Source organism: Cavia porcellus, unplaced genomic scaffold (assembly GCF_034190915.1).
Source record: "Cavia porcellus strain 051 isolate PalLab524CR breed Dunkin Hartley unplaced genomic scaffold, mCavPor4.1 scaffold_1, whole genome shotgun sequence".
Lineage (NCBI taxonomy): Eukaryota > Metazoa > Chordata > Mammalia > Rodentia > Caviidae > Cavia > Cavia porcellus.
The window spans coordinates 115,580,729-115,605,708 of NW_026947484.1; the positions used below are offsets into that span (position 1 = coordinate 115,580,729).

Sequence of the window (24,980 nt, forward strand, 5' to 3'; positions counted from 1 at the left end):
CCTAGGCAACCACTGTTGTCCTAACTCACATGGTAGAGGTGTTATCTACCGCAAAGCTAACGGGAGACTAATAATGTATTGCTTAGCTGTGTGACCTCCAAAATTAGTATTTTTAAGTCAACTAAAATCAAGTGATGCTAAAGTGTCTATTCAGGTTTTTCCTTGGTAACATTTTTGATCTGAGCTATTTAAAAATCTTGAGCTCCCAAAGAATCAAAAGCTTTGAAAATCTGACAGCAACTCCTATTCCTGGAACACCTCCTTAGTGGTCTTGCTGTCTGAATTTACTCTATTTCATCTTCCTCCTCTATTACTAATCTCCTTTATTAACCCAGACTAGGAAAATCTTTCAATACATTAACACATCTGCAAGAGATCTGGGTCAAACTTTTAACAGGACTGCTCCTCACAGCCAAGTCCTGTGGTTTTCTTATCTCCTCCTGGGCTTTTTATGGCTTACATTTTGCAACTGGTATTTTGAAAAGCAGAGCATTCCTGCTGCTTAATCTTCAGTACTTTTTTTGAGGAAGGGTTCTCATTTTCTCAACCTTACTTCTTTTCCATTTTTAACTAAGCTTTTATAATTTGATGGTTTCCCAGATTGGCAAGTGTTTGTTGAGTGTTTTCATGAGCTGAAGAAAGCAAACATTCATCCTTGCCCTTGGAGACATCAGATAAAGTAGAGATACAAGGTAAATTTAGATTTTCTCTCAAGGTAGAGGATGGATTTTATCCATAAACAACTTCTCTAGTAAATGATGCCTTTCTGGAACTCTCATGTTGGGAATAGCTATGCAACCCCTCTCCTTGTATAGTCTTTTCTGAGATATTGCAACTGCTAATTTAAATGATATAACCAGCCCAGGCAAAAACAGTAAGTTTCAGTAACACCCTCCTGGGCTTTCCCAACCTCTATTCTGACCCTGGTTAAAATGATTTTTTGGTTTATGTCGTTAACAGATGTTTTAAAATGTCAAAACAAGATTAAGGTGTGGGTCTACCAAAGTACCAAAGTACACTGCAGTTATTATCTCAGCAGCCACTAGGAGCAAAGCAGAGTCAGAGCTATTCAGAATTTAGTTGTACAGCTCTCTGCCTTCTATCTTCTCCTCTACAGGGAGAAGCTGAGCTCCAGACTTTACCAATTGGCGGTCACTTTGCTCCATCCTTCTGGATAGCAGTTCCTGGGCCTCAGCATCTTTCTTTCCCATTTTCTCCCCCTCTTCCTCCCAGACTCTAGAAGATAACCACAGTACGATGTGCCGTGAGCAGCACTGCTCTAGGAAGGGTTTTTCCCTACAAAGCCCTTCTGTAAGTAGTGGAGCAGAGATGCCTTGGTTAAGAAATCCATTTGCTTTCCTCATGCTGAAAACTCTTGAAACACATTAAGTGTATTCTTTTCTGATTCTTGATGAGCTTTCATGTGCCCTCTTAGATATCCAGTGAGACATTCCGTTCACACACTGCTGCAGAAGATGCACTCAGCACCGCAGCGGTGGTGCAGCACTATTTGAATGAGGACTTGTTTTCTTGATATATTTACAAAGATGTGTTGTTCTCACATCCAACCAACAATCCACTGCTACCTGTCTATCCCTTTATGTCTCCTGAACTAATTATATCCATGAGGTAGACACTCAAATAAGCAGGGCAGACAGCAGTGGAATAGAAATTCAGCCAAAATCTACTGACAGTGGATATTGTTTACATATATTATCATCTGTTTTGTGTATTCTTCAAACCATACAAAGAGGTGGCATGCAATCCTAGCTGCAGAATCTTGCCATGACTACTGTTCCTGTGGCAGTGACTCTCAAGGAGGCTTATGGCAATGACAGAGAACTGCACAAGGTTATGGGCTAGGTTTCTTTCCTTATCTGTGAAATGGTCAGACCACGATCTCTCAGGACCCTGGATTCTATGATCCTGATGCTCACTATGGAGACCAATGCCCCTGTGTGCATGCATGCTTACATCTCAGAGGGACTTTACATCCTCAGTCGTGTTTCCAAAGGCTATTATGGGAATAATTTAGTCCCCACCCCAGAAAGTTACAATTCCCTTTTTAAAAACCAAGAAGTCACAATTTAGGTCCAGCCTTGAGTTCTGAATTATCTTAGTCCACTTCCTCCAGAGATGGTTCCTAGGAAGCATGAACATTTGACAAGAGGCTGGAGGATGGGAAGAAATTTAAACTGGAATTCAGGAAAGCAGGCTCCAGACCAAACTTGGGCACTAAGTGTATGCTCCTTGAGCAGTAGACACCATGATGACTTTTCTAACCAGAAAGATGCTGTCTCTAGTATTAAATTGCATGTGAATTCTTGGACCAATCCCAGCTGTGGGGGTGAGGGAGTGTGGGAAGTCAGGAGGCAGAAGTGGGCCTCCCCAGTCTAATAAAATGTTGTTTTCCCTGATATCTGGTTTAAAAAGATGACTAATATAGTATTTAGGGATAAACTATGTTTTGAGGTGGGCCCAGGATCCTAAGCAGATCTTTAGATGATGAGATGTTCGTGTAGTTTTTGCTCATATCCCGGGGATGAGAGCCTGCTGAAGCAGCTCTCATGTTTGCTGAGAATCCAGTGGATCATATCCTGTAGAACTTCTTGAGACAAATTACTCTTTTCTTGTTCATAGGATATCTTAAGGAAAATTATTTCAAAGTACTATAGTATAAAAATGCTATCTGTTTCATGACACACTTTGCTGCACAAAGGATGCCTGCAAACCCCTTAAAGGATAGTTTGTCATAAAGTCAGGCTTTGAATTTAAAATTAGTATAAGTATATACCAATTTGACAAATGCATTCCAATAGGTTTCCTAACATTTGTAACCAAAAATAATACAAATGCAGTAGAAAAATACAGCTAATAAGAGGAAAAGTGGAATTAATTGTTATAGATTACAGACCTTTAATGATACCAGATGTGACCTGGTGTTAACTCTCTAAGAAGAAATCCTCCAGGCAGTGGAGAGAGGGAGGATTGAGAGTTCCAGGAAGCAATCTTGATAACTAACTGTGTTCTGTGTTATAAAAAGGATTCAGAACTGCAAGAGGCTATGAATGAATAATTTCTGGCTGATGTTAACAGCAGCAAGATCTTTAAAATGAGCAATTGTGGCTGGAAAATCAGCAAAACTAACCTTCCTTAGACAGATATCTTAATTTGGCATTCCCGGACCCTCTGGGGGCGGGGACAAAGGCAACACTGCCAAGTGGCCACAAAGTCTGTACTGTGAGGAGGATGTGAAAACACTGATCACAAGCACTGCCTTCGAGGAGACTGTATCAGTCATCAAATACATTTGACTTTTTCTTGCAATCAAAAATTTGGATGTGGGCCGGGGATTTAGCTCAGCAGTTTAGTGCCTGCCTGGCAAGTGCAAGGTCATGAGTTTGATCCCTCGTAACAAATGACAACTATGAAAAATAGGGTTTTGCATATCATTACTATTTGGAAAAATACTTTTCCGATTTGATTTATTCTCTAGGAAAGACAGGAGAAGACAGCTGAGAACCTAGACCGTCTATTGTTCCTTCCTCTATCACGTTGATATTTGCATAGACAACAGAGAGCCCCCTTTCTGAAAAATTAGTCACTTGCTCTAATCAAATGTGTTCCCACTGAAAGAGTGTCAGTTAAGTCTCTTCCTTTGAAATGCAAAGTTATGACTAAACACAGATGCCAAGTATTCTAAGTATCTCCTTTACCTTCCCTGCTTCTTATTTCTAAAATGCCAGTTTTCTATAAGCAAAATATGTGGGAATGTTCTTTTCAAAAATGCCCTCCCATGCCAGTTGAACAGTTTCCAGGTAAAATCAGGACCTATACAGTTACTGGCCCATGAATCCTTTAGCACAGAACTAGTGGGGTGTGACAGGGATGGGCTGGGAAGTGGTATGAGTCTGAGCCTTGGGGATAGCAGAGGCTTAGTGGACTAACTGAGCCCCAGAGGCAAGCATCTGGCTCCAGCAGAGCACTGTGAAAGGGTAGTGGCTACCTTGGCTTGTCTGGCTCCAGCAGCTCGAGGGTGCAAAGAGACATCATGAGTTTCAGTCTGCTGCTTAGCAAAGTTCACAAATACCTGGAGGCAAAAGAGCAAGAGTAAGAAGATGTCTCCCACAACACAGCACACTATACCCACCTACCCATTTTGCTTTGTTCCAATTAATGTACAGTACTGCTAGGGTCAGTGGGGTCCTACCCAGGGGAGAAAGCACACCCATAAAAACCCAAACCCAAGGGCCTGAACAGGGCTTGCTGCTTAAACTCTCCAGCCAAGCCAAAGGAGTTCCTGCTGGAGGATTCACAGGCCTTTGGGGTGAACAAAGTGAGGGGGATTCAGCTAGCACCATCTCAAAAAAAAAACGGAGAGGAAAAAAAAAGATATTTGATCTCTTTTCCGTTCTTCAGTGTGCACTGTGTGCACTGTGTGCACTGTGGCCTCAAGTCCGGCCTAAAGAGTCCAGTGTGTCCTTCACCTTTAGGCTAACATGAAATGACAGTGAACAATGTTGAACAGAGTAAACCAGGTACAGAATGTTAACTATCACGGTTCCCTTCCATGAGAAACCAAAAATAGAAATTAATTAAAGAGTAGAATAAAGGAGAGATTGTAAGAAACAGGGAAGCAGAACTTTTAGAAAAAAAAGAAAGGCATCAGGGTAACGAGGGGATAAAGAGGATTGAAAATTATCAAGGAAAAAAATATATAGGTATCAGTTCCCCGAAGTAAATGTAAGTATTATATATTGCAAATATATACTAATAAAAAAAGAAGGTGCAGGTGAGCCAGCTCCTCAAGGAGTAGAGGGAGACTTGCCTGTTTCTACTGCTTTATTGAGCTGTATTTTAAGGATGTTTATGAAAAAAAGAATACATTTTCAAAAACCTCTCAGAAATAACGCAAATGCACAATGATTTGTGAATGGATGGGTAAGCAAAATATGATGTATAAAAGCAATAGAATATTACTCAGCCTTATAAAGAAAGGAAATCCTCACATATGCTCTGCCATGGATGGAGATTTGAGGACATTATGCTAAGTGAAATAAGCTGGTCAAAAATCAATGAAGACATGGTTCCACATGTATGAGTTAGCTTCATAGAGACAAAGAATACAATTGTAGCTACCAGGGGCTGAGGTGGATGAGGAGAAAAAGTAGAAAGTTGCTGCCTTAATAGGCAGCTTTGCTTTTGCAAAATGAAGAGCTATAGAGACAGAGAGTGACAGTAATGTGAATGTAGTTAACATCCCCGGACTAATACAGTTAAAAGAGGTTAGAATGGTAAATTTCATATATTTGTATTAAAAATACACATGGTGCACGTTTACTGAAACTCATCCAACTGAACAGTTAAAATAGGTATAATTACTATCTATACATTATGTGTTAATAAAGTTGATTTGAAAAGAAAAAAGCCACCACCATGAACCAACAAGAATAAAGTAATGTAAGTGCCCAATGACATAAAAAATAAAGTTTACTGATTACTACAATATCATTGGAATACAATTTCTTATATACCAGGTTTTATGCTAATGGACAGAGGGACAAGACTGAAGAGCACTAAAAATCAAGAATATTGTGTCCCACTGGGCATTCTGGCCCTGCTGCTGTGCCTCCTGCTCTGCGCGGGGCCTGGGATGGGCTTGCCTGGTCCAGTGTGGTCTGTGTGACGGAGTACTCCTCAATGAGCAGGCTGTCCTTGTGGGAGATGAGCAGCTGGAAGATCCTGGCCAGGGAGGAGGAGGAGACCTGGAACTGGAGCATGTTGTAGTGCCTCTCCCGCTGCACACTGCCTGGAAAGTTCCCCTGGAAGAACTGTTCCACTAGGTTCAGGTCAGGGAGGAGGTCATCTTTTGGGGACTTGATTTTCATTGTGACAATGTAGCCATCTCCAAACCTAGGGGTGCACAGGGTAGTACAGGGCTGCATTTGGGAGGTCTCAGGAAATCTCAGAGGAGGACTAGAATCATCAGGCATCCTGGGGATTAAAGATCTATCCATTGACCATGTGTACATGCTGCAGACCAGGAGAAAAATGTGATAGTCTTTGGAGAAAATATTTTGTACCTGTTTTTAGAGGTCTAAATGTCTGTGTGGTGAAGTGGGACCAATGCATTTGCTGAAGTTAAGGGTGGTTATAGCCCCTTGGGGAGATCCCAGCCCCACCTGTAAAGGTGTATGTAGACCCACCTACAAAGTGTGGACTAAGCATGCCAAGAGCTGACTAGCCTTTGGTGACTGGACAGGTCCAGGGCACAGCAAAGCCTTGGGAAAACAGCACTTCACTGTGGAAGCTTCTAAAAGTAAATGGAGCCGTCAGGGCCAGGGCTTTTTTTTTTTTTTTTGTGTTGCCCCCTCCCTTCACCAGTTTTGCTGGTAACCCTCATGTGGATGAACGGTGGTTCACCAGAGGGTGGGTATGGTCAGCTGGTGACCACACATGGCCATGTCAGAGTGTATTGTGTCAGTTATAACTGACTGCAGTGCTCCACTCATGGGGATGGAATGTAGTTCAGGCGTAGAGCACTTGCCTAGCATGGACATGATCATGGGCTCAGAAAAGTTTCCTTCATGATCTAGAGTCTTCTCTGTAGTAAGATCCCTTTAAATTCCAGGTCCAGGAAGTTGACCATCTTTCCACACAGGGACATACTTCCTCATCTTCTCTATCATAGAGATAATTGAGGAATGAGAGGAAGGGAGTAGGGAGGCATCCTCCAGCAGCTGGACACAGGACTTGTTGACACAAGTCTGGTGATTCCATACACTGATGTTCTCACAGATTGTGTCATCTTTAAGCTCTAGTTGCTCAAGAAATCAGGGTCAAATGCCAAATACAGCTAATCTTTTAGACCTTTTTCTCCATCATTTATCTTCCCTGATGCAAGTGAAGAATGGAGTTTTCTGTGCAATACACTGTTATGGACCATCAAAATCAAGCACCTCAGCATAGATAAGGTGGATTCTGTAGTGTCCCTTCCACCAAATAGCCTACTTTATATTCTGGGCTTTTGATAAGTATTAAATAAATGAATGGCAACTGTAAGTTTACTTTTTCTCAGGTTATTAGGCATGTCAAAATGCAAGGGAGTACGGCAATATTATGATAATCTTATTTTAACTCGATTGTTAGCTTTGGCATACCAACTATGAATAATGAAGATTTACAGCAGTTTGCAGTTTATGGATACAGGACAATCCTATTCAAGATTACTGGCGTTGCTGGTTTGTTACATAACACATAGCCAGTTTTCAGATTCAAAAGCATATAATACTCTAAGATGGAAAAACTGATTCTCACGCTGTTTTATCTCCTAGTTGTTCCTATATTTGTTGCAGACATTGATGGGACAGGCCAGGAGTTCTGAATCTGTCAGAATAAATGGGTCACTACTGATCAGTTAGCAGCGGCCCTTCTCATTCCCATGCCAGGATAGAGATGTCCCCATCCAGACTCCCTCCAGCTTCAACCATCTGCAGTTAGCTCAATATACAAGTGAGCACAATGACTTTGTCTGCTTCTGGAGAGCAAGGCCCAGTTACCAGCAGCCTCTGCATGTGGAATGATAGGGTAGCAGGAGCTTTCCAGGTATCTGCAGACAGCACAGAGCCTGGTCGAACCCCCAGGAGGCAGCAAAGGGTGTGCCCCCCCCTTCTTCTTACTTGTACTTGAGGTGCTGAATGGTGCCCAGGCACTGAAAGGCGCCCTTCACCATGATGGCCAGCCGGGTGCACAGTGCCTCACACTCCTCCATGCTATGGGGCAGGAGACAGGAGGTGAGGCAGTGGGGAGGAACTCTCACCCACTGTCCCCACCCTGGGAATCTCTTGCCTGTGGGAAGTGAGGACCACGGCTCTCCCTTCTCTGATGAGGCTCACAATCGTGTTCCACAGCATGCGACGTGCCTGCGGGTCCATCCCTGTGGTAGGCTCATCCTGTGGGGTGAGAAAGAGTAGAGGGATGGACTTGGAGGTGGCCATTTTTAGTCACTGAATCCTCCTTGGGCTGAGCCCCCCTGAGCAGCTCTGGTCTCTAAGAAGAATAATTTGACAAACAAGTACAGGACATAGCTCCTTCCCCCCTGACCAAGACAGCAGGTACACAGATGGAAGAGGTGAATCAGAGTAAAGAAACAGTGCACAGCTTCAGATTCACTTCAGCCCATGAGTGAATTAAGGCTGATCAAGACAATGGTATAACTATCCTTAAAAAGGAAACAAACAAAAACCCTCAAGCACATCTTGGTTAGGAGGCAGCGAGAAAACTCAGATAGCTTTGTGTGACACTTGGATACTTGTATAAGCCTCCAACTTCATGGGAAAGGAAGGGGTCCAGTCCCCATGGGGGTGGGCCTGGTCCCCATGGGGACGGGTCCAGCTTAGGTCGCAGTAGCCTTTGATCCAGGCCAATATTTCTGTCCACTTTGGACCTCACACAGCTGTCCTCATGTGCTAATAATATTGGTGCTCCCAAAGTAGAGTGTCCTTTCCCTTGGAGAGCTTGTGAACCCCAAAGCGCCTTTCCAGGGACTCGCAGGCCTTGCTGTGACTTGTTTCTTTCAAGAATGGTGCACCAAACACTGGGCCGATTTGCTCAAAAGGAGTCACACAGGGAGCAATCCAGATCAAAGCAAACTGCTGCATTTTCTAAAGCTGCTGACCCAGAGCATATTTTCTTGAACCCAGAGGCAGATGTGGGTCAGCTCTTAGGGCTGGCTGTCCCTGCAGGTAGCAGCGCCCTCACCAGCAGCACCAGCGGTGGGCAGCCAATGAGCGCTATGGCTGTGGAGAGTTTCCGCTTGTTGCCCCCACTGTAGGTGCCAGCCAGGCAGTCGGCATAGGGAGAAAGTCCCAGGCTCTGAATACCCCAATTTGCAACCTAGGGAAGAGAAAGAAATCTCATTTGGCAAAGATGAAGAAGCCAACACCAGAGACCTCCACTATTCAGAGCTGTGTTCCCAGCTCTCACCCCTTCAGGATGAAAGAACCATCTAGGCTAAGGCAAAACCACCGCTTGCTCATGTCCTCTGGCACATGTTTCAAGCCCAGCCTCTTCTGTACTCTATACTTGTGGTTACAGTGTGGCCTAGTCAGCAAAGCACCCATTCATTGAGTGGAGCTCCCTGGAAGTGGCTTTCAGCTTTACAGACAGTGAGACAGCATTTCGCATCCAGAACTATGGCTAAAAGTGGAAGAGGAAGAGTTTGAAGGTCTGAGAAGCTGAAGGGTCCGAGCCTTGGGCAGGGACCCATGTAATGTCTTGGGCACTCCATGGACCTAGTCTGAGCAAGCATTGTACGAGGCCATTGTCCCTGCACACACCAGTGGGATGGCAGACAATAGAAATAAGCTAAATGACAGATAGTAGCAGTACTTTGAGGGAACCTGACAGGGAACTATGGTAGAAAATAATGGATGAGGCGAGGGTGGATGCACTCACACACGGAAGGAACTAGCCAGGCGCTGGAAACAGCTCACCGGGCTTTTGCCTTCTGCATTTGTTGTATCTAGTTCGCCCACTAGATATCTCTATGGCTTACTCGCCTCTTTTAGGTTTTCATTTGCAAGTCAACACCTCTGTGAGACTTTCCTTGGGCCTGGCCACCTAAATGTGCAAACCCCAGCCCAACAATGCTTCCCTGCTTAGTTCTTCCCCTCAGGACTCGCACACTCTAATGCTGGATATTTTTCTTGTGTATCTATTATTTGTCCCATCTACTAGAATGTGAACTCCATTATAAACATTTTTGGGACATGGTTTCCCAAGTCTCATTTTTCTTTCAAAAATGTGTAAGAATAAAAATAATTTAAAGAATACAAAAAGAAGAAAAAAGAAAGAAAGAAAGAATTTTTTCTGACTCTTCTGAGAGTAAGTCATGGCCTGTATCTTTCAAATACTTCGGTGTGTGTTTCCCAATTTTGTGTGCTCTACACCACCTATTTCAGTTATCAATGTCAGTAAATTTAATACTGTTATGCCTTACCATTCAGAGTTCAGTTTTGTGAATTGGCCCGATAATGTCTTTCCTATCATGTTTCCCTTCAGCACAAGATGCTTCCCCTGTCTATTATGCAGTCATTATGTTTGCTTAGTCTCCTGTGATCAGAAACATTTTCATGGCTTGCTCTTTGTCTTTATGACTTTGGTGTTTTAAAAGAAGACAGGCCTTCTTTTTATAATGTTTCTTCTTTGGAGTGTGTCTGATGTTTCCTCCTGATAAGGTTCAGGTTACACATTTTCAGCCAGCAATGTATATATGTTAAGTTGTGTCTTCATAGGGTATCATGTCTGGGGACATGAGATGTGCACTTGCCTCTTACAGATGACAATAATCTTGACCACTCTGTTAACACGCTGTCTAATTTTTCCATTGTAAAACTGTCTCCTTCTTGCAATCAAGAAGCAACTTGTGAAGATGTTCTTTTTTTGTTCTTTTTTTTTGGTACTAGGGATTGAACTCACAACCTCGCACTTACCAGGCAAGCATTTGAGCCACTGAACTAAATCCCCAGCCCATGAAGATGTTCGTTTAAAAGCCATAAAACATCTTGTTCCTCATCAAAAATTTCCCCTCGATTTATTATCCTTCGAAGACTTTTGTGCAATCCAATCTTTAATATGGTCGTTACAAAATGATTTTTCAGCTTCAGGACTTCTTCACACTAATCATTTGGCTCTCAGCACTTGTTTGTAAGCCAGCCCTTCTCTCCTGCCTATCTATTTATCTGTTTAACAGTATGGACTTATAAATTCCTACTTTTTCTCTAATAGGAAAAGTTTTGTCACCTATCATTACATTTAATTGTTTAGATACTCAGGTTATTCCCTATTTTGCCAACAGGAGCCCCTTGAAGATGTCTCCTGGGTTCTTATGACATGCCTCACCATTTGCTTAAGGGACTTACTTTTTGGCACAAGAGATGTTCAAATCTTGGAATTTGTCAATTATAAAAGAATTATGTTTCCTTGTAGTGGGAAATAATGCAAAGACTAAATTCTGGGCAGTAGGTACACTTGTAGCTACTGGGATATTTTTGCTTCTAGTCCCTTTCAAAGGAAGAGACATACACACGAAAGTGCACACACATATACATGGATATGCACAATACATATTAGCACATTTATATGCATACACAGTGTATGTATATAAATATTTCATGAACACATGGTGATATCTCCAATTCCAATCATCCTACCCTCTGTTTGATTATGATATTTATTTGAAGCAAAAGTGAGTTTGTTTCAGTTTTATAATCAGTGTTGGGTTTTCCTTTTGTTTTCACTTGTACTCCTCATTCTTATTTGCTGCAGTTTTATTTTTGACTATGTAGAACATTAACATGTCTCCAAAATTAACACTATGTAAAAAGATCCCTTAGAGAAATTTTATTCCTCCAGTTTTCCTTCTACTCCAATTCCCTCTTCTTCATCACTAAATTTACTATTTTCTGGTTATCCTTCTTATGTACTATTCATCAGATAAGCAGATATATGTATGATTTCATTTTTCCTACTTTTCTGCATAAAATGTAGCAATCTACATTTTATTTTGTACTTTTTAATTAATTTAACTTTTTATTTTTGGTACCAAAAATACCAGGAATCAAATTCATAACCTCGCACTTGCCAGGCAAGCACTTGTGCCACTGAGCTAAATTCCCGGCATCTTTTGTACTTTTTTTTTAAAAATTAACAATGTTGGAAATAACTTATCAGTTTACATAGATATTCTTATATTTATGGCTGTACAAAATTTTATTGTTTATATGTACCACAAATTTCTCAACCAGTTTACTATGCAGGATAATATACAGGATTTTGCAGTTATAACACAACGAATAACTCTTCATGTATGCATTTTTTAAAACTTGGGATGAGTATCTTTGGGTTAAATTCCCAGAAGTGTGATTACTGCATCAAAGGGTAATGCTATACATCATCCATGAAGCTGGCTTATGAGTTTATCAAACTCTTAAGCAACCACAATAAATCACTGTTTTACCCTTTCAATTTCTTCTGTTGGAATACCCCGAAGCCGGGCATAAAGGTAAAGATGTTCTCGGCCTGTGAGCAGGTCATCAATTGCATCAAACTGAGGACAATAGCCCATTCTTTGATGAACATCAGAAATATTGGTTAAAATACTGCAAGGGAAAAAAAGCAATTGGTGAGTTTCCTTCACTCCAACTAGAGAGTTCGGACTGGAGAGATTTCTCCTGGTAGGATAAGAAAGCTGCCTCTTCTCTTTCCTACTTTGTTTTAGAAACACATACAATGGTTGGAAATTGAAGCAGAGAATCTTTGGTTAGAAACATGAACATCAGGATTCTAGCTTTGAATTCAGTCGGAGCCTTTCAAATTTCATTTGTCTAAGTTAACTGAATACCTGTTCCTCCCAAGTCAACTTTGATTTGGATTGAATTTCTTCCCTTGTGAGTTTTAAAACAAAGGGAAGATCAAGTTTAAGAAACTGATTAATAGTTTTAAATCCCTTTCACACATTTGGGAAGAAGCTAGAAAATATAGATGCCTTCCAATGAAAGAACACTTTCCACTGTGTTTATTGGCAGATGAAAGATGGACAATAAGATACCAACCAGAACAAGAGGTGAGCGGAGGGCAGAGATACAGTGAATAGGGTTCTGTCAACTCCCTTTGACTAATGTATTCATCCCCACTAGAGAAACACTGACTTGATGAAAAATACATTATTTGATAAAAAATAAATTTTATATAGGTTATTTGGTCTAACATCCCTTTTTGCTTATCGGTAAGGATCTGTAAATAAATGAGAGATAAAGTAGGATGGACAGAGAGAAATCATTGCAGCTCTTCTCTGTGACTTTAGTCACCAAGAATCTTGCTGGGGTAATTAAAACCACCAAAGAAAGCAAAGAAAGTTAGTCCTTTGAGAAATACACAGAGCCAGCCCACCAGCCCCTCAGTCTTAACTTATGGTTTCTTTGTAACTTTCAGCTGAATTTTACCTTTTGGACAACAGACTGTACCACCAAAACTTGATGTCACCTGTTAAGTTCTTATTATATCCTTTCCTTGACCCTTTCTCTCCGTAACTCCTTTATTCATCTGCTTAGTTGTCATTAAGTTAGGTCAGTAGGTGAAATAGACCCTGCATTGCTTGACTCCACCCCACCAGTCCCTTTGCTACAGAACCAACAGGGATGGCTGTGGAAGGCTGGGAAGCTAAGTGCACCCTATCTGAGTCACAGAGGTCTGCTCAGGATTCCTCCTGCCTACTGCGTACCAACACATGCAGAAGATGGCTTACTGGTGAAGGAGAGAGGCCTTAGTCATGCACGTATGAACAGTACTTGTCTCCACTCATAAAGCAGAGCAGTGTCCCTCTAGGCAGACTTCCTAGTCTTGCTGTTCAAGGAGCATGAAGCAAAGAGAGCTCATCCTCTTTATTCTGCCGCATAGAAGACCAGTTTGTTTAAACTTACTTTCTTACAGGGGACAAGAGTCACCTATAGAAGCCAAGGGCACAGACCAGTTTTCCCTTCATGCTCCTTGATATGATAAAGCCAAGCACCAGCACACAAAAACCCCAATGCAGATTAAGGCCCCATACGGTCGTTTAAAAAAGCCCCCATCTAGAAACTCAACCTGGAGAAAGGAGTTCTTAACCTGGTACCAGGAGCTCCAGCACAATCACAAGTGTGTCTCAGGTTTTAGTAAATTCCCTGTAACTTTTCATAGAACTGTGTGTAGCGAGGCAATGGTGTATTCCTATGCAGGAAGAGAGCATCAGATGCTCAGAGAAGTTTATGATTCCAAAGAGATGAAGAACTGGTGACTTAGAGCTTCCCAGAACTTCCCAAGACCTCCAGTTAACACAGCACTCCTGTAACAGTCATAGTTAAATTCCTTCTTCCAGTGGGTCTATGTCTTATACTTTTTGGACAATGCTGTCTGGGAAGCTCCCTTCCCCACACAGATCATTTGAGTCTCTGAGTCACTCTGCTATAGGGTTTGAAGATTACCCTCTCTGTGCTGGAAAAGGGACAAGGGCCAGGACCTGTGAGAGATACCCTAAGACAGGAAGGGGCAGTGCACTCACCTCTTGCCTGCAACAGTGGCATCACCCGAGGTCACTGTGGTGTCCCCAGTGAGCATCTTGAATGTGGTTGTTTTGCCGGCTCCATTAACTCCAAGCAGGCCAAAGCACTAAAAGAAAGCAAAGAACTAGCTTTTCCCTAGACACCAAGAAGGCCTGGAATGTCAGGTCCAGGGCTGCGGAAGGCATTTCAGCCCTGGGTTGCCATTACTACTAGCTACATGTGGCTACTGGCACAAAACACATCTAGTCTCAATTGATGTGGGCATTAGGGGAACCTTGAAGACTGAGAACAACAGCAAATAATGCAAAATACCTCATTAATAATGTGTTATATTCATTACAAAATGAAATAATATTTTAGATATATCGATTAAAATGTAAATTACCATGTGTGACTTGCATTAGATTCCTACTGCATAGCCTTGCTTTATAGGAGAGAAGGGCTTCATAAAAGCTGGTTTTCTGAAGCCCTTTTAAGCTACTTGGCAGGGTTCCTACCTCTCCAGGGCGGACCCCAACACACAGCCTGTCCACTGCTGGAGTGGAGGAGCCTGAATAAACCTGCAAGATCCGATAAAAATAGGGTGAGGATTGAGGCAGGGTTAGAGCAGGGAGAGAAAAAGGAAGAAGGGAGCAAAGGGTGGTTTGGGGGAACCACCAGGGCTAGGAGGTTTCATAGCGATGTGGTACTAACGGAGAGGCTGTGAGCCCCACAAAGTCTGAAGGTGACCCATGCAGTGCAGAAATAGGATGGAGAAAGTTTGGTGATACTCAAGATGAATAGTAGTGACAAGGCATCAAACTAGATGTCCTTGGAGGACAAGTTACAACACAGAAATGATGACTCCACAAGGTGACATTAGGAAAACAGGGTCCTGGCATAAGGAAACCACTGGTTCTACAAAAGGAATAAGAACATTGTGCCATGGGGTCCAAACCAACACACCTGTACCTCTCCCTTACCTTGGTTAGTTCACTTAGCTTTAAGATATCAGTTTTATTTCCCCCACTCATAATTCTTTTTCTTTCTTCAGCCACATCATCATCTTCATCAACAATGGGCTCCTTAGCAGGCTCAGCAACCCTAGAGGAAGGAAAAGGGACAGAATTGAGCTGGGCATACACATTCTTGGCACTGTGTTTATCCTCTGACTTTTCTTCTCATTCCCTCATTTCTGCTCCCCTGGGATTCTGTCTCCTTGGCTTAAATCCTAAAGGGCTCCTAAGAGGAGGAGCACCAGGTAAAAGGCTGAGGGGTCATAGGCTCAAGGCTTCCAGTCTCATCTTCCCAGTGCATAAGCTTGGGCATCTCACTGAACTTTTCTTCCTGCAACCATGTGATGGGGCAGGGAGAAGAATATCTACTCCATCAGATCATGTGAAGATGAACTCGGCAGTGTCTGGAACAGAGTAAAGATGCAAACCTGAGAGCTGTCCTGATTGAAACCCTTTCCTTCTGGCGAATATTCAGCAAAGATTAATTACCCCTATGAAGCTTCCTATTTCTTCCCGTGCACCCTACCAAACCAATCTTCTCTAAACAGTGCTACCAGTGAGTCACCTCACGTCCCTAAATTTCCCATAGTTCTCCATTTGTTGTAGAACTAAAACCCTAACTCTTCAAGGAGCTGAAATCTTAGAGTCCTGCAATCAGATCCCACCTACTTTTTCTACCCGTTTATCTCTTGCACTTACATTCTATAAACCATGGGCATCTTCTCCTGGTCTCCAGCCATGAAGATCATTCCCATCTGCCAGCTTTAACAACCCTGCCCCCAAACCAAGAGAATCCTTTCCATCCATAAAGACATAACCTCTTCTCTGAAACCCTCTCCAACCACCTAGTCCTCCAGTCTTTCCTTCTTCCGTCACAAATCACATTGAGTACGATACCAAATCTTATTTAACAGATCTACTCTTTCTCCAATCAACCCATCTCCTGAAGCTATCATCCCTATCCATCCACCTTTATCTCTTTTCTGGACACCAAGATGGCCTTTTGTTTGATCTCCTGCTCCCAAAATTATGTCACTGTCTTGATAAAAACACCTCAGGGGTTCCATGTTGCCCTCAAGTTTGAGTCCCAAATCAGTAAGATGGCAGTATCTCATGACCTGGCCCTGCCTACCCCTCCATGACCCTCCAGACTTGTTTCCTGCCCCTCCTTTACCTTCTCCTTTCATGGTTATACTGAACTCCCTCCATCCTGTGCACTACTCTTACCCTCTGGACTGTCACACCTTGAGCAGGCCTGTCTTCTACTAAAAGCCACTTCCCTTTGGCTGGTTACCTCTCGGAATGGGTGTGGCCATGAGCTGAAAGCCAAAGACTGTGGTCACTTTTCTGACTCTCCAGAGCCTGAGGCAGACAGAAGTCACTGAACTCGGTTGGCATCAGAGTTTGTGGCTAATAAGCTGGGTTTGGTAATTAACTCTCTTCCTTTATCCCTCTTGTACCCAAAGGCTTCTAAACATGTGGCCAATGCTCAGCAGGGCCTGCAAGGGCCCAGGGTCCCAAGGACAATGGTTGCTTATAATGTCTCCCACAACTAGACCATTTCATGTTTTATTCAAACTGTGTTGGTCTATTATCTCATTCAATTCCTATCACCCTATAAGTAGGGCAAATCATTTCTACCAAATCAAGTTCCTGTTGATCAAAACCTAAAAAAGCCAAAAACAAAAACAAAAAATAAATTCTCAGAATCTTTAGTTACATATGATCAGAATGCCAACCTGAACTGCATAGCCAGATCATGTCTCAAAAAGACAAAAAATAAAAATAAAAAATAAAAAAATCAGGCATTACATGTGATCAGACGAATTGGCCCAAGAGGAGAAAAGGTTAAGAAATAAACACTGCTAAGAAAGCTTGTTAGGGAAGATTTAGTGATTGTACTCCAGCGCCCTGGGTATGGCTAGTGAAGACCTGGCCCGGCCTCCACGCTATTTTCCTCCTCTCTGGTCCTGCCCCAGGTACGTCTCTAATTAGCAAAGGGACCTGTTTTGTTGCTTTTCTCATGTATACGTAAATCTATTTTGTATTACTTTGGATACTCCTTAACCATTGCTAGTTGTGATCTTATCATCTAATTTGAAATGAAGTATATGGTAAATAAATGGGAAGATGAAATATTAGGAACTGAAACTACTAACTTTGCATTTTAAATATTTTAAAAATGAGTGTTGGTCCAAATTCTAGCATGTCCTGTGTTATTTGAAACAAGCCAGGCCTTGAGAATATAAATAGCTGTCACATAGACTCAGAGGAAAGTGGAGACCATGTAGGTATGAAGTCTGGTTCTAGACACACCAAGCTGCTCATGGGTACCCTCAGGATGTGGCAAGCGTGTACCATCGGGTGAGGAAGAAATGGTGCTGGATGAGGAGGGTCAGAAGGAAGTATAGCACGCCTTCAACTGCCATGGCAACCAGGTTTTTCCCGATCATGTCCCACTGGAATGGATTTGAAGTATACTCTTCACCTGGGGAGAGAAGCCACTGACATGAACAGGAACTGAGTCTGCATCACGTGTCCCAGCCTTGAAAACCAGGTTACAATGACACCAGCACCAACGGGACTGGCCTTTGTGAAAAAGATTAAGTAAAAGCCAAATATGAGTTTTATCTTAGCTTCTCTAGTTATAGAGGGCAGAGTAAAAGTCAGCCCTCGGCCCCTCTGTGTCTCTTCTGCCTGGAAACAGAGGCACCCTAGTCCCTTCTAGGTGGCAGGGCAATGCCAGACCAGCAGAGCAGCAGCTAGATGCCTCCACCCCCCATCCAGGTGCAGATCTGATATATGAATTTTTGCTGCAGTCCTCCCAGCCTCCATGCATCCAGGGTCCATTACCCTAGGCCTTGAATGCCACCTACCAAACCGGGCATAGACGTCTGTCACAGCTTGGCTCAGTGCCAAGTCAATGAGGCCCCGGCCCAGGCAGAAGTGAGGGAAGATAATGAGCAACTTCCTCAGAAGGGCGTTGAACCTGAGCAGCGTCTGAAACAGAGAAGCGTGACAGCTGGACGTGGGAGCTGAGACTGCCTGCTCGTCCTGGGCAGGTGGGCTCAGGCACCCCCACAGGGAAGGACAGGGGAGGCGGTCAGCTAAACATATCCTTGGAACTAGGCTGGCCACAGGATGGGTTTGTCAAGCAGAACACAGAGGGTTTGACAGGAGAGTCCTCAAGTGCTCGCAGGTAGGGCCTCAGGACAGGGCCAAGGAAGCACTGGATTCATGACTAATCAGTGCTCGGGCTCCCTGAATGATTTCAGTGGGCAAGAAGTGACACCTGCCTAAACCTAGGCAGTATTTTCTACCTACTTGCTGCCTCCAGGACTGTAGACACTGGGGCTCACTACGGAACTTGTGTGTTGCTTTGCTTAACACTGGGTAGCTGTGTGGATAAGGGCTGTCTGTGGAGAAGCAGCAGCTCCTGCGGTCTGCTTGGCAGCTCTCCTGCAGATGCACTTGTGGGCACCTGGAGCCCTCCCAGGCAGTTGGTGGCAGGACCTGAAGCAGCTCCTGGGAGCGTGACCCAGGTATCTCTGTTGGTACAGCTCTGAGTTGTCCCTGGATGGAGGCTTTTTTTCAGCCATATCTTAGTCTTGTAGGAACCACCCAAGAGCAGGCCCTGACTCACCTCCTGGGCCTGCCTCTCAGTTCTGAACAGGGCAGCTGCCATTGTCTAGGAGTGTTGGGGACAGCCTCTCACTAAAAGGTAGATGCTACACCAGGAGGGGGAAGCCACAGGTGCCTACTCCGTCTGACTCAGCCATCCTCTATAGTCTCCTTCCTTTCCAGCCTGAGCATCTTTTCCCAGGTTCTCTCCTCCCTCTCTACTTAATTCCTTTTTTCCCAGAATACACTGTGTTCCTCTGCCTCTAGGCCTTTGCATTTGCAGTTACTGATAGTCACTGCTCACAACAGCAAAGGATGCTTTTTCCTTTCTGATCTCTGACAGATTCCTGCCTTGCTGTAGAGAGCTTGATCAAATAGCTCCTTCTCTCTTAAGCCTCCTCAGAGTCCCATGGTAAAACATCCATTTCTAATAATTATGATCTCATAATTACTTATTCATTGTTTTAACCTGTCTACTTTCTTCATTAGTCACTGACACTTTGGGAGGCAGGGGCTGGGTCCTAATTATTTTCCTAAAATAAATCATTTGCAAAATGGTTATGCAATTCAGTTCATTATTTATAAATGGGCTAATACAATTCTATTTATTCCAGGATAGGCCAAATTGAATTTCCTGCAGTAAGATTGTCCTGAGTCTTGTAGCACAGCTTTCTGGCCCACCCTGATCTGTAGTATTTTATCTGTCTTGCTCTTTTGATGATATATAGCATGCTATCTTATGCAATGTCACATAATGTGGCTTATATTCATTGCTAACTTGGTGTGCAGGTCATTTTTTTGCCTGGAACAGGAGCTCCTAGGGGCAGGACCAGTGGGTCACACTTATTTATACTGGAATACCCAACACATGATGTTCATCTAGTAGATACATTTTAAACAAGCTGGAATAGCAACTATTGAAACCCAGGACGCTCCCATGAGATACTGGGAATTTCTGTACATCTGTTAATGTATTCAAGTAACCAGTCTTCATAGAAGGGTGCTCAGTAAATGGCTAAGTGTCTAGTACATAGCTCATTGAGGCCACAGAAGGGAAAATGTTCTGAGTTGCTTTACATTTGCTACTTATTTATTCTGAAGTAATACACTCTCTTGAGAATTAATATATTGTGAGCCTATGACAGAAACAGTTCTGATGAGTAGTATTTTCATCTGTTAGGCTGTTCTGTCCATCTGTTGAGTCTGTGTCTTGTTTATCCCCTCTTCCTTCTGTGGTCTGACTCTGACTGTGATATAGCATTGTGTGTGTGTGTGTGTGTGTGTGTGTGTGTGTTACTGTGGATCGAACTCAGGGCCTTTGCACTGCGCTACATTCCCAGCTTTTTTTAAAGAATTAATTTTGAGACAGGGTCAGGCTATTTTTGAACTTGCAATCGTCTGGCCTCCAGCTTACAGCGTGTGGGGATTACAGACCTGCACCACTATGCCTAATGAATCACATTTCTATAATTCACAGGGTAGGTGGGTTTTGTTTCTTACTTAGCAGCCACAGAAAACATGACTAGGTCTGGGAATGAGTAGCTTTCAGGAAACCAGGGGATTAGGTGGTTGCCTGTGAGCTTCTACATAGATTTTCCTTCCCCTGAACTTTGAAGCACTGGTGAGGAAAGGAACGGCCAGGGAGACACTTGGGGACACAGGCACATGAGTGCGCACAAACGTCCCAATGGCAGCCAAGGCAGGACTCAGACACAGCTGCTGAGAGTAGGAGTGTGGAATAAAGATATCTCTGCAAGCACTGCCTTTCCCTTTTCTTGAGGAATTCAGTATGGCATCTCTATGTGGACAAGAAGGTGTCAAACGTGTGCACAAAAGACTACTGGACTTTACAACTTCTAAAATTGAATCATTCAGCACCATGGCCTCAGGATTAACTTATGTACAGGACAGTATATGGGTATGCTAGTGTATTATAATTTGTGTGAGAATGTAGGAGAAAGAATATTTATGTATTTGGTTATATGTCTCCAGAAAACACTAGAAATTCTTAAGGCTGTCCTGGAGAAGGAAACTAGGAAACTAGGTGAATCAGAAGCAGTAGTAGGAAGGAGATTTTTCACTGTACCTCCTTGGTTCTGCTTCCATTTTGAAATCATTTGAATGTGTTATGAGAGACACACACAGAGGGAGAAGAGGGGAGGAAGAAAAGAGGAAGGAGGAAGGGAGAGATAAAGGAGAGGGAGAGGGAGAAAATTCTGATGCCCATGGTTCCCAAGGAAACCTTCTTGAAAGAGTAAGAAAATCTAAAAAGTTAGTATGTTGGGAAGTAATTTATAGCTTGCAGATTAGGTTTAGAAAAATCCTTGTAGTAAAAAGAAAGAAAGAAATAGAAAGAAACAGAGAAAGAAAGAAAATCATTGTACTAAGAGCACACAGATCAGCAAGAAAGAAGAAAGGAAAAGGCAGAGGAGGGAGGGGGGAGAGGGGAGGTGGGCTGGGGGAGGTGGTGATACCTCTCTGTACACTGAGCACCCACACACATAGTACAGTGCTTTCCATGGCTCTGCTTACCCCAGTACATGCCGACCGTGTCCTACTAATCAAACACAAAACCAAGAAAGAAGAAAGTCATGCTTACACGGTTATTCTCAAATAATTCCAAGATGAAGGTGATGGCGCTGCTGTTGATGCCGATGAACAGATTAGCACATGACAAAGCCACATAAGCTGTGCTGGGGACATCAAACAGGAATGATGCTGGGTACATCATGGGAATGACTGACCATCTGTGTGAGATGACACAATTCTGTGGGACAGAGTTCCAATTTCCATTCCATCAGTCTAACCTCTAGAGGGAATGCATTTTTCCTCATGTATACTATGACATATGTGAACTGGTTGGGGTTCTAGGAGGGAAAGAGACACTTCATTCCCTGGTTTTTGTGCCTCATCTTTAAACAGAAAATAATGCCTTCCCTGATTACCTCACAGGTTTTGTAAGGAGTAAATGAGACAGTAGCTGTGTATGTACTGTGTGATTTTAAAGCTTTATATAATACACAGGAGCAGTCCCTACCCTGCGATGCTTAGCAAGGCAGAGAAAGACAGGCTAGCTTAGCAACACAGAGCTAGAAGTTCCAGGAAACTCATTTTCACACTTTACTGAATCGTTTGTGTTGCTTCTGAATTCTTTATTTCTCAGAAAAATGATTGGAGACCATTGGTCTGGTAAGATTCCACCAGCCCCCATAGAAAAGACCAGGTTTCATCATTTCCATTTTATAGATGCAGAAACTGAGACCCAGATGAATGCATTACTTGTCTTTAGTTACCCCGGCAACAAGCCGAAGGCCTGGGATATCAAGTTGCATGTTTTGCTGTGCAGTTCTACTGGACTTGATCTCTGTCATTCTCTAGCTTGACTCAATAATCTTTCTACCTGGAGTATTTTACTGTGTGTAAATTACTCCTAGCAGTACAGATGAAGACACAGACAGTCAGCTTGGCCACGAGTTAGAGTCAGAGTGGAGGGGAGTGACCAATTCTTAGTCTTTAGTCAAGACCACAGTTGCAGTGGTAAAAAATTCAGGCCAGACAGAACTCCTTTCATTGTTCCCAAATGGACAAGGGATCAGAAACACCTTCATTGGTAGAGTCACAAACAGATGCCAGACATATTCCTAGTCAGCAGTCACGGCGGCTGCCTGGGGTGGATTTGCTATCAGAAGACAGCACTCTCTCCCTCGGCTTCCCTTTGCTGCCCTTTGCTAGTGGTGTTGGAGACCACTATGAAGCAGCTCTGAGCAGGATATAAAAGTAACCAATTGGCTTTCTATGTTTATCTGTCAGTCTGCCCTGGGCCTAGGCCCCTTGCCTGGCAATGGGAGCTGATTTAGTGAACCTCTATGAATCACTAGTCCTGGCTGAGGCCTGTAGTGGCCTGTGTTACCAGAGACACCTCAAACAGCAAGACAAAGCCACAGCTGCAGACACTTGGCTCAAACATGATAGAGACTGAATCTGCAGGAATTATTCCTACCACGTCATCATGAAGATTAGTCTCCTAAGTTGACATGATTTATTACTTGGAGAAGTCTTTGGAGTGACTCCCAAAGTCTTGCTCATTGCCTGTGCTTTCCTCAGTTTCCTTGCTCTTTGTTTGGACATAACAAATATGAGCAGTCCAGAGAAGTCCTTGTCTTAGCCCTCAGAGTCTTTAACTCAACTAAAGGGTTTTGATCCTCCTGGTGGCCTAAACTCACACCACATGTCTCATTTATGTAAGCCTTTGCTTACACTCATTTGGGAGACTGGGGATCTAGGTCACGACCTGATATAATTGCCCGAACAACCTACCCGTACAGCATGAGCAGTGCGATGAGGGCAGGAAGATTTTGCGTAGAAGTGTAGGCTTTCTTCTGAAACCCAATGAAGATGCCAACCACCAGTCCTGCACTCACAGCATAATTCATCTTAAAGAGAGAAGGGCACAGTAAGTCACTGAGTGTCTAGTATCTATGCTTCTTGTTCTGTGAATTGAGGGGTGAAACCAGGCTCCTCTGGCTGTTAGAGTACGGGATTGATTCCCGATTTGTTTAAATAGTTCTTCATTAGAAAATATATGTTAAACTGCTCTGAATCCCCTATAACACGATAGGGGTCCCAAACGTCCTTTAAAAGGCTCACTGTGTTGAGGGTTTGGTTAGCAGCTGATGGGCTCTGGGGAGGTGACTGGACTGTGAGGGTTATGACTTCATGGAGTGGCTTAATCCATTCATGGAGTCATAATTTGATGGAAACAAGAAGTAGGCCTTCATGGAGGGACTAGGCCACTGAGACCTTTGGGGCTATATTTTGTTCATGGCACCTTCATCTGACTCTCCCCCTACTTCTCCGCTTTTAGCTGCTATGAGGGAGCAGCTTTGCTCCGCCATGCCCTATGCCATGATGTATTGCTTTACCACAGGCCCAGAAAGAACTGAGGATTGAAACCTCTGACACAAACCTAAGAAAATCAGTGCATCTGCCCTCCTTTAAGTTGCTTTTCTCAAGTATTTTGCCACAGGAACAAAAAGCTGACTGAAACGTCCCACTCTATTACTAGAGAACTCATGGCCTTCGCCCTTCCTGCAGCCCTGGCAGCACAAAGCCCCTCACTGCCGTGACTCCTCCGTCAGAGCACACACAAGCATCACCTTGGGCCCTAGAGATGAGGGGAAACCTGACACTCACCATGTCCCAGAAGAAGTTGGTCAGCCAGTAGGTGGTGGAACTCACTCCACTGATAAATTGCAGGTGCTTAGCTTTAGTTACCCTCTCTTGGATCAAGTAAAGAACAAAGCTGGCTGGGACAAAGGACATGGCGAAAATCACACAGATGGCAACCACAGCATCCACTGAAGTGGTCAGCCTGCAGCAAGACAAGAGAGAGGTGTAGAGGGAGGAGGAGAAACAGGAGAGTCCAAGTCAGACTGTGGGCAGTCCTTACCCACCTCCAACTCCAGATTCCCTGTCCCTAGCCTGAAGTCCATCGTCCCTCTGAACCAATTTAACCAGTCTGGGTCAAGGTCAAGTGGACATTTATGAACTACCTTTCTGTTTCATGTGGATATTTCTAGACAAGTTTCCTTTTACTTGAATTCTAATTATTTATTATAGTGTATAGGAATGGTTGTTCGTATTTATCTCATATACTACAATGCTTTTCTTAGCTCTAATAATTTGCCTATAGATTTTCTTTTCTTTTCTTTTTTTTTTTTTTTTTTTGTCTTTTTCTTTTTTATTGGTACCAGGGATCGAACTCGTGATTGCCTGCTTGCAAGGCAGGAGCGTATGCCGCTGAGCTAAATCCCCAGCCCCTTGTTTGCCTATAGATTTTCTTAGTTTTTTTATGCAGATACCATATGTCCATGAAATTTATACCTTTTGTTGAAAGAAATAAATTATCTTATTTAATCACATTGTGGAGAAATATTCATAATATAAACTGAATTGAAAAGAGAACAATGATGTCCCAGAAGAAGTTGGTCAGCCAGTAAGTGATAGGACTCATTCCACTGATAAACGAGGGTGCTTAATGCTGGCTCTATTTGTCCTGGTTGAGGGAGTAAGTGAGGGCTGAAATGCAGCCTGAACTTGATGTACAAGTGGAACTATGTGTACAAACTATGCTGATAAAACTCCGGATGGTGCCATCCTGCACACACAAAGAACATAGTACCTTCACTGGAAGGAAACACAAAGTGCTTGCAGGAAATAATTTAAACCATGTAGAGTTAGAGATAGTAAGCTCTCAAAACTCAAT

At 43.2% G+C, this 24,980-nt stretch overlaps 1 protein-coding gene across 1 annotated transcript in view; it reads right to left on the reverse strand.

Annotated features, from left to right (window-relative positions):
• Nucleotides 1–24,980, reverse strand: part of Abca4 (ATP binding cassette subfamily A member 4) — a 124,392-nt gene that overhangs the window by 525 nt on the left and 98,887 nt on the right. The window contains exons 36-49 of the mRNA XM_003478946.5: nt 23,909–24,086; nt 23,033–23,148; nt 21,315–21,462; nt 17,971–18,094; nt 17,453–17,582; nt 15,062–15,182; nt 14,597–14,659; nt 14,099–14,205; nt 12,020–12,161; nt 8,761–8,895; nt 7,849–7,952; nt 7,680–7,772; nt 5,664–5,913; nt 4,007–4,090 (exon numbers count right to left, since the gene is read on the reverse strand). Coding sequence (XP_003478994.2) covers nt 4,007–4,090; nt 5,664–5,913; nt 7,680–7,772; nt 7,849–7,952; nt 8,761–8,895; nt 12,020–12,161; nt 14,099–14,205; nt 14,597–14,659; nt 15,062–15,182; nt 17,453–17,582; nt 17,971–18,094; nt 21,315–21,462; nt 23,033–23,148; nt 23,909–24,086 — 1,795 coding nt within the window. The remainder of the gene's footprint in view (nt 1–4,006; nt 4,091–5,663; nt 5,914–7,679; nt 7,773–7,848; nt 7,953–8,760; nt 8,896–12,019; nt 12,162–14,098; nt 14,206–14,596; nt 14,660–15,061; nt 15,183–17,452; nt 17,583–17,970; nt 18,095–21,314; nt 21,463–23,032; nt 23,149–23,908; nt 24,087–24,980) is intronic.